The 9,705-nt window shown below is 38.1% G+C and overlaps 1 protein-coding gene across 1 annotated transcript; it reads right to left on the bottom strand.

Moving 5' to 3' along the window:
• LOC110265324 lies at positions 6,629–9,483 on the bottom strand. Its single transcript, XM_021108271.1, has 5 exons — positions 9,467–9,483; positions 8,653–9,203; positions 8,452–8,571; positions 8,209–8,347; positions 6,629–6,734 (listed from the first exon to the last, which is right to left on the bottom strand). The coding sequence occupies exons 1-4, from the start codon at positions 9,481–9,483 to the stop codon at positions 8,322–8,324; spliced, it is 714 nt and encodes a 237-aa protein (XP_020963930.1). The 3' UTR covers positions 6,629–6,734; positions 8,209–8,321.

Below are 9,705 nucleotides of genomic sequence, written 5' to 3'. Positions count from 1 at the left end.
TTGTCATCACAACACCAAACTTAAAGCTTGCTTGTCCCCAAGCAAGAAGAGGATTATGCTCAAAGGTTCTTTTAACTAGAATGGATTTGAAGAATTACATGTACTGTCCTGTGAGTGAAGTGATTAAGAAACAGTGGGGTGAACTCTAAATTATATGCTCATGCAAAAGGCTTCAGTGCTTACTAGTCCCTACATCTTGGAAGTCTTAGGTCTTAGGACTTTCATCCAAATGATATCATGGAGATCTCTCTATAGGTAATCACCTTGAAGCAGCTTATAGTTTCTGTGCTTTGGCCTTGACTCTAAGTGTCATGTCTCAAAGCGGCTCTTTAGATAAGCTTTCAATTAATACTCCTAAACCAGTTGGTTTTAAGGTATTAGGTGTTAAAGCACCCCTAGGGATTTACTTGCTCAAGCCTCTTTCTTTGACACAATTCGACCACAAGCATTTACTAGGATAACAACTCTTTGAGTTTTTGTTTCTTCTTTCTTTTCTGCCTAGTAATTGATGCTCAGAACCTTGGGCCATGTTCTCTTTGTTTTTATATCTTCTTTATTTTCTTTTGTTTTGTTTGCTGCTTCTTGGATCAATAAATGTTTGCGAATCTCCACAATACTTCTTTGAACTCTATGTCCCGCCTATGAGCTCCCATGCAAGTTTTCATAAGCATGCAACCTCAATACATAATCACACAACTAGAACCACCACTTCCCCTAATCTTTTGCTTGCCTCAAAATTGTTTAATTCCTCAATCCTTCTTTTCAAAGAACTTTCATGTGATGCATTTTTGAAATATTGAGTGCAAACAAGTTTTGGAGAGTATAGTATTGTAAATGATCAAGCATCTTGATTATTGAATTGCAGAAAAACTATACTAGACAGAAAGACAGATAGGGGCATCATATCACTTTCAATCACGGCAGTATCTGATAATGAACAATACAACCTTTTGGAGTTTACTTGCTATCCTCTTCCTCATCATCATTGCTGGTCTTCACATTCCTCTTTCATCTCTTTGATTGATGATGCTAAATCTTCCCAAAAGTTTGTATGGTACTCTGCAGTGATATTGAAAGTTGCTTGTTCCCCAAGCACTTGAAAAATGGTTAGCATGCATGATTTATTTGTGGGCTTTTAAACTTACTTTGGTGTGGGAACACCAAACTTAATACCTTGCCAATGCTTCTCATGCATCAAATTGACCATATGTGGAACTCTTTTTCTTTGCTAAAGGCAATAAGACTAAAAAAACTAGAAAACAGACATTGGTTAAGTAGTTTCTCTGCTTGCTTGGATCTAGCAACCATCTATGCAAAAGGTGAAAATGTGTTTTTAAAAGAGATTTTTGGTGGAACACCAAACTTAGCATTCTTCATTCTCCCTTAAATTGTTTTGGTGTGCAACACCAAACTTAGCTCCTTACAATATAGAGAAAGTTACTTAGCCTTTTTCTTAAATGGAAAGAAAACTACCTCAGGTTGGGTTGCCTCCCAACAAGCGCTCTTTTATTGTCATTAGCTTGACATCCTTCATCCTCTGATCATGGAAGTTGAGGCTTCTGTTGCCTTTGGTTTCCTCCTCTTACCGTGGGCTTTTCCTTGATGATTGTTTCTTTTCCCGTAGCCCTCTTCTCACTTTCCTCCATGACTGCTTTCCCTTTCAACCCAGTAGCTTTTTCGCTGTTCTTTGGGTCGTCTTCAGTGGCCCTTAAGACTATATTTGCCCTCCTCTCACCCATTTCTGCAAGGTGCTTAGCTAGTTGTTCCATTTGCCTCTCAATTCTTCTGAGTGAGACCTCTTGGTTCCTGCTTATCATCTCTTGATTTTCCTTGCTTCTTCCTGCTCTATTATTGTCATCTCTTGAACTTTCACGAACCTTTCCATCATCATTTCTAGAACATAGAGTCTTTGAGAGTTTGGAATTGGTTGTGGTTGTGTCAACTGTGATGGTTGATGAGGGTCATTTTGGGCGAGTTGTGAGGTAGGATAAGGTTGGAAGTGTGTGCATTGGGGTTGTGCTTGATGGTTGTTGTTGTAGGGGTGGTTTTTATGCTGGTTTTTGAAGTTGGGGTTGTTGCAGTTGAAGTTCCTTGGTCTTTGATTTTGGTTTTCAACCCCCCTCCATTTGGAATGAGTTCTCCAGGGTGGGGTGTATACATCATTCTGAGACCCGTGTTGGAACATGCCAGAGGAACTGTTTGGAGAGTGTGATTGTTCATAACTTTGTTGCTCATGGTTAACTGCTCTAAAACCTTGTTCAGGTTGATTCCAACTGTATGAGTTTTGAGTTAGATTGTATGCATGTACTACAGCATTTCGCAGCTCATTGATTTTTCTGATCATCATATTTAGGTGTTGTAGAGTCTGCTGATGCATCTGCTTGTTTTGGTTCATGACTGCACAGACACCTTCAATTTCCTTCTCTCGTGTGAATGGTTACACTTCTGCCTCTGGTTTAACAATTCCTTGAGGTGGTTTCAACTTGGCTAGAAGTTCACTCATTAGTTCTTCCCATCCGATGATGTTTCCTTGTGGGAAAGCTTCAAACCATTGAGCAACGTCGTGCATGGTGACTCGTGGGTGCTTCAAAGTATGGGTTGCATTATCATCTAAGGTGGGGATATTACTCCCCTGCTCACTGGAATTCGTTGAGTTCCCCTCCATGATCTACACAATCACAAACGGTCCAAATGAAGATAGAGTATATTCATGCCAGAATGTGATTAGAGGATTAGTTGACACAATATGTCAAACAGTTGATAAACTTGAATGATTAATAAAAGAAAATTGCTTCTCTTGTACATTCAACAAGCTAAAGCCAGAGAATCATATAAAGCTAGAGAAACCAAGAAAGCTTCACTCTATTGCTAAAGTGAAGTTTCAGTTAGTTCAAGCAAAAATTCAAACAGTTAGTGGGTTAGTCAAAAATTAAAGGAACAGAAAAGAAAAAGTGCTTGATCTAGATCTCCACTTCACTTGATCATTGTCAATCTAATCAATCCCCAGCAACGGCGCCAAAAACTTGATGTGTTTTTTGTGGAAAACGAATTCCAAACACACAAATCTAACCGGCAAGTGTACCGAGTCGCATCAAGTAATAAAACTCACGGGAGTGAGGTCGATCCCACAGGGATTGAAGGATTGAGCAATTTTAGTTTAGTGGTTGATTTAGTCAAGCGAATCAAGATTTGATTGAGTGATTTGTGATTAACAGAAATTAAATTGCATGGAAAATAAAGGGAATGGGTAATTTGCATGAAATTAAAGAGAACAGAAAATTAAAGTGCTGAATCTTAAAGAACAAGAAATTAAATGACAGAAACTTAGAACACAAGAAATGTAAATTGCAGAATCTTAAAACGCAAGAAATGTAAATTGCTTGAATTATAAAGAGAATTGGGAAGTGGATTTACAGAATTTAAACAAGGAAAAGTAAAATTCAACAAACAGGAAAATAAAAGATGGATTCAATTAAACCGGATCTCAAATGGCAATAACAATAAGCTTGGTATAGCAACGAAACAAGGAAATTAAAATTGAAAGATGTAGATCTCAGGACCCAAGAGACTAGATAACCAAGTCCAGATCTCAATGCCTTCCTAGATCCAAATTTAGAATTCAATTGCAAGAAAAGTAAAGATCAAGCAGTAGAAGAAAGGAATTCAAATATTGATTTCTCAAAAGTGCAGTAAAGAAAACAGAGAGATCTCAGGGTGAGATTGAAACAGAATTCCTTCAATTCTCCAACACCCCAGATTCAAACAAAATGTAAATGAAATTTAAAACAAGAAACTAAGAGAAAGAGAATTCAATTCTCCTTCCCAAGACTCAGAACCTCCAAATACTCTCAACCGAAAACTCTCCCGAAATCACTCTTGCAAAACTAAAACGGAAAAACTCCCAAAAGAAAAAGCTCTCTAAAAACTTAAATTTTAAGCTATTTATACACTTTCTTCAAATGATCTTCAAGCCTTGATTTGGGCCTTTGCTCTTGATGAAATTGGGTTGACAAAAGCCTCTGTTGATTGCTCTTGGAGTTGGAGAGAAACCCATTTGTGAACCGGGCCATGAACCAGAAAAGCTTGAGTAAAAGTTTGAGGTCAAAATTTTACTCAAACTTTTCACATCAACTAGGCTTCCTTGCTGCCATCCACGTTTGAGCCAAAGTTTGAGGTCAAACTTTGAGCCAAACGTGGATCCCTTTTGAATGCTTCTTGGGGGCTACTTTGTCCTCTTGTCACTTTGCCAATTTTATGCCCAATATAGACTATTATATATGGTTGGAAAGCTCTGAATGTCAGCTTTCTAACCCACTTGGAATCACCTCAATTGGACATCTACAACTCAAGTTATTCTTGTTGGAAGTATACCCCTTCATGCTTGTGGCGCCAACGTTTGCCTAAAAGCTTGAGGTCAAACGTTGGCGCAAGCTTTTGCTCTCCTGGGTGTTTTGTTGTGGCGCCAACGTTTTCCTAAAAGCTTGAGGGCAAACGTTGGCGCAAGCTTTTGCTCCTCTCCAGGGTGAGTTCAACTCTTCCAAAAGTTTGAGGTCAAACTTTTACTCAAGCTTTTTGTTCTCTCTTGCTCCTTGCCATTTCTTCTTTCTTCAACCTTCTTCAAAGCTCTTTTCACCTATCATCAATCAACCAAGCACATCAAAGCTATGCTCAAAATCATGAGATTGTTATTCTTTCATAATATATGACAATTTTAGCACAAAATCTCATGAAATTGCATTAATTTATCCATGGTTAATTGAATCAAAGGAAACATGAAATTCTACTCAATTGGCTTACTGATGGCTCAAGAAAGTGCATAAATTCAATTGAAAACAAAAGAAAAAGACTAGTGAAACTAGGCTAAGATGACTTATCATCAAAATTCAAAAGTGAAAGTAAAGGTTCCAAAAAAAAAAGTTATCTCTAAATCAAACTAAGTCCTATTTATACACTTTCTATTTTTGATCTTCAGAATTTGGAGTGGGCTTTTTATTTGGGGAAGAATTGGATCCAAAGTGGCAATTGAATTAAAATTGGACCATGGTGCAGCTCCTAGGGAAGCGTTCAGTTAACTAAACCAATTGAGCGCTACCCATTGCCTTTCCTTGGCTTATTTTGGTTCGTGCATGGCTCCAGGGAAGCGTTCAATTGTGTTACTTAACTGAGCGCCCAAACCTTGTTTCCTTGGCCTTCCAATTTGTTGCATGCCCAGCTCCCTTGGGCAGCCCTCATAGCGCTAAGTTAACAAAGTTAATTGAGCGCCCTTTTTGCTTGCATAAGGCTCCAGCTTCGAATCCTTGTGAGGCCACCTTGGCTCCTTAATTGATGCAACTAGCGCTCAGTTAACAAACTTCACTGAGTGCCCTTTTGTTTTGGTAAGAGCTTCCTTGTTCGAATCTTGGTGGATACAATTCGGTGCCAAATTATTTCCTTGGTGGAGAGTAGTGCTTCTCTTGGTTAGCTTTATGCAGGGTTCGAAACTTGGTGAAGCCATTTTGGCTTATTTTCTTGCAAGGCTTTGTAGCGTGCTTTCCCTTGCTAGCATGGGTTCGAAACCTGGCTGCCCCCTTCCTTGTTGTTGTGCCTTGCATTTTTCCTTGGGGAGGCACGAAAAAGTGAACAAAGTTAACTGAGTGCTCCTCATTTTGCTTGCTTCCTTGGGCGCTCAGTTAAGTATACCAACTTAATGCTATGCTTTCTTTGGTTCTTGTGGTGCTAAGTTAAGTGAGTTCACTTAACGCTATGCCCCTTGGTTGATGCGCCACACTTTTGTTTCCTTGGGTTACGCTTTCCAAAGCGTAGCCTAAGGTCCAAAGCATGCTTTAACTTCAAAAGCGTGACAAAAATTCCTTTTTTTCACCATTTCTTCACCTATAAGTAATCAAAACAACCAATCAAAGCATCACCAAATTCACAAGGTTTATAAATCATTCAAAAACCAACTAATTCTAGCTTAAACCTCATGATTTAGTGTCAAATAAAGGATGGTTGATTGATTCAACAAAACCATGCAAATCCACTCCAAATTATTTACTTATAATGCAAGAAAGTGCATAAAACCTAATGAAACAAGTGAAAAATGCTTGAAAAGCTAGCATAAGATGAAGTGAAACAGAGAAGTATGCATAAAACCTAAACTCACCGGCAAGTGTACCAGGTCGCATCAAGTAGTAATTACTCACATGAGTGAGGTCGATCCCACAGGGATTGATGGATTGAGCAATTTTAGTTAGATGGTTGATTTAGTTAAGCAGACAGTTGATGATTTGAGTGAATTGTAACCAACAGAAGCTAAATTGCATGAAACTAAAAGGGAGAGGGAGAATTGACAGTAAATTAAAGAGCAGAAGAAGTAAAATTGTAACACCCTCACTATCAGAAGTCACGCTTCCGGCTACGCCACTCTGATAGCAAGAAGTATTACGACTACTTTACATACTAAATACTAAAATAGGAGCCTGTGACTCGACACTGTATCGTTGATTTCTTCGAAAACCGGAAATAAATACTTTATCTTAGCAAAAATACAAGCAGGCATAGATTCATATACAAAACTCCTTACATAATAACTCATAATATAATATACATATAAAACATACAACTCCTACCCCTCTTACAAATTTGTAATAACAAAGACGAGGGAAAAAAATAATCTAATTAATACAACAATATATAAACCAAACGCAGTATAACGCTCCTTAATGCCTCTTCATCTGGTTCCTGAAAAGGTAAAGCTGTAAGAGGGGTGAGAACCTAACCACACGGTCTCACCACGGAATTTCAAAGTTGTCATAAAAAGATATTTTATAAGAAAATTGTTTTCAAACTCAGTGATTATCATTGCCTTATGAATCTTTTAAAAACTAATAGGTAATTGTTCAAAACCTTTTCAAAGAAACAATGTTTAATCTTTCAGAAATCCGAAACCTTTCCTTTCTTATAAGAAACTTTCAATCAGAAACCAACCACGCAATCAAACAACACAATCATTAATATAGCACCAAAGTTCAATATCAAATGTAGCACGCCAGGACAAACACAGGCAAGGCAGACAAGAAAAGTACAAGTAGGCAGCAGTTACAGCAAATAGTCCAAGTAGCAGTTACGAACAGTTTAGCAATTAGGCAAACCAAAACAAGTTCAAACTCAAGCAAAGCATACAAATGCATATGATGCATGCCTGTCCTATGGCTGATGAGGCTCATCTGTCGGTTATCCAGCCAACCCGACAAGTCTGAATTGTACTTAGACTGTCCCCCGACGTGCATCCCCAAGAGTCTATGCATAGCTTTTTCTCAAATAATCAATATTACTCAATGGGGGTAACATTCCCGGGAATTTATATAGTGCCCGGTCACACACTTACATCGTAGGGTCAACAGAGTATCGAGTTTTCAACCTGGTACACGTGGTGGCAAGCCACGGTACTTAATCCAGGGAACCTCGTATCTCAGATATTTCAAATTCATAAGCCATATTTCAAAGATCTTATCTCAACATTCTTAACATCATAATCATTCATCAATCCAAATCTCATTTCCAACTTCATTCAAAAACCATATTTCAAGGAAAATCCTCATCAATTCTCTTCATCCTTCTTTCCATCCCATTCATTAATAGTCCTAATTCAAAACATAATTCTTTCTTTGATAAATAAATCAATCTTGAAGCATAGAACGTTTAAAAAAACAAATCTTTTTATTTAACTACTTCAAATAAAGCTTCTAATTTTATAAAATTTCGGCAGCATTTCCTTTAAAACTCGAACACTGCCACCCTTTTCGGGTCCCATCCAAACATTTCTCAAATCCTTTCTCAACCATTTCCAAATCTCAACACTTTCCAAAATTCAACCAATTCCATTATCAAAGTATTTTACAAATCAGACCAATTCCAATAATGAAACTCTTTTTAAAGTCAAACCAGCTCAAGTATTAAATTATTTATAAAATCAGACCGACTCAAAATCAAACCGGTTTAACTTCAAACCAAGAAAAACCACTTTTCATAATAATCAAGTAAATAACTTTCCAAATCCATTTCTTATCAACAACCGTATTTCACTCAAGCAATCAAGCACCCAATAATCCAATCCAACAATCCATTACATCCACAAGACAAATATAATCACATAAATATATCTTTTTGCATCAATATCTATTTATTACAACTCTGTAATGTAAATTAGATTTTAAGAAAAACCCCTACCTCGATTTAGTCAAAGCTCAGTAGTTAGACTCATCAATTCCTCTTTTGTTTATTTTCAATTTTACAGCAGCAGCAGCAACCTTGTTTATTTTCAGACAATATCAACAGTGGCATCAAGAATCGCGGCAACAACACTTTTCTGACATAAATTGGAATTTAAAGCGAAATTGATATTGAGTGGAACAGAACGAAATTAGTAATGGAACATTTACGATAAATTGAAATAGAATCAAATAACCTCACCACGAGAAACAAAGCAGCAGTGACCCTCTGAACCGATCAGGCGGCAGCTCCGGCACTCCCCGAAGCTCCGGTGGTTCAATAACAACCTTAATTTCGGCACGCAAATACCAGAACCCAAACCTGCGGTACCAGCATCTCAGAATCTCCAACAGATTACAACGGAACATTGATTTCAAGAAGTTTCAGAAACAAAGTGCTTACCAAGAAGACAGGGGTTCCGGCGGTAGTTTCCAACATACACAGGCTTCAAAGGCGGTTTTCGGTGGCAGCAGCGCTCTCCGGCGGCAGAGGCGCGGTCAGAAGTCGCGGCCAGAAGCTTCGGAGGTGGCGGATTTGATGAGGATGGCCGGCGATAGGAGCGGCAACTGTGCGCGGTGGTTGGACAGGTCCCGATCCTCCCTTCCTCCCAGATCTCTCTCCTCTGCCTCACCCATGGACGACGGCGCTGACAGCTGCAGCAACGGCGACGGACTTCGCGGTGGGGACAGTGGCTGTGATAGGAGCCTGCGAGGACGGCGATAGACACGACGCGGCAATGGTTCGCGAGGCATGGTGCAGCGGCGGCGCGGCTTCTCTGCTCCCTCAACTCTGTGCTCGCTCTCTCAGATCTCCCTCCCGACGGCACAGCGACGGCGACGGTGGCAGTGATGCCCACCAGTGCCGTCTCCCTCTCTTCTCCCCACTCCCTTTCTTCTCTTCCTTCGGTCCCCCATCTCTCTTTCCTTTTTTCTCTTTTCTTTATTTTTTTTCTTCTGTGAATATGCTGCGTGGCTTATGGAAGAAAAGGAGGTTCGGTGGCTGAAGAGATAAGGCAGCTGGGTTTTTGGGAAATTAGGATTACGGTGATATTTTGGGAATTTAGGATTTTGATAAAAATTAGGTATAGGGATAGTTTGGTGATTTTAATAAAATTGGAGTATAATATATTAATATTTGAAAAACTAATTTAATCTCTAAACTTACTTTAAAATATTATATGTGGTATAAAAATACTAATTGATTCTCAATAAATTACTCTAATTGAGAATACATGGTAATATAATTAATTTTCTTTATCTTTAACTTAAAGTATTAAATGATATAAATACAATTAATCTAAAATCAAATCATATAAAATTTTTATTCTTTTACAACTATTAAGCTATATAATTTAAATATAGAAAATTATTCAATAACTATAAAATTAAGTAAAATTTCTAATTAATTATCAAAACTTGATTTAATTTTTGATTTAATTAGCTTTAATAAAATAAT

Source organism: Arachis ipaensis, chromosome B08 (assembly GCF_000816755.2).
Source record: "Arachis ipaensis cultivar K30076 chromosome B08, Araip1.1, whole genome shotgun sequence".
In the NCBI taxonomy this organism is placed as follows: domain Eukaryota; kingdom Viridiplantae; phylum Streptophyta; class Magnoliopsida; order Fabales; family Fabaceae; genus Arachis; species Arachis ipaensis.
The sequence above is the reverse complement of the archived record's forward strand: the minus strand, read 5'-3'. Positions and strand labels throughout refer to the sequence as shown.

Excerpts from the sequence above, each read along its gene's own strand:
- LOC110265324 (XM_021108271.1), bottom strand. Across the intron at positions 8,572-8,652 it reads CCGGAACCCCTGTCTTCTTG|GTTTGGGTTCTGGTATTTGC; the intron begins GTAAGCACTTTG and ends CTGGTACCGCAG. Across the intron at positions 8,348-8,451 it reads CTGCTGCTTTGTTTCTCGTG|AAAAGTGTTGTTGCCGCGAT; the intron begins GTGAGGTTATTT and ends AATTTATGTCAG.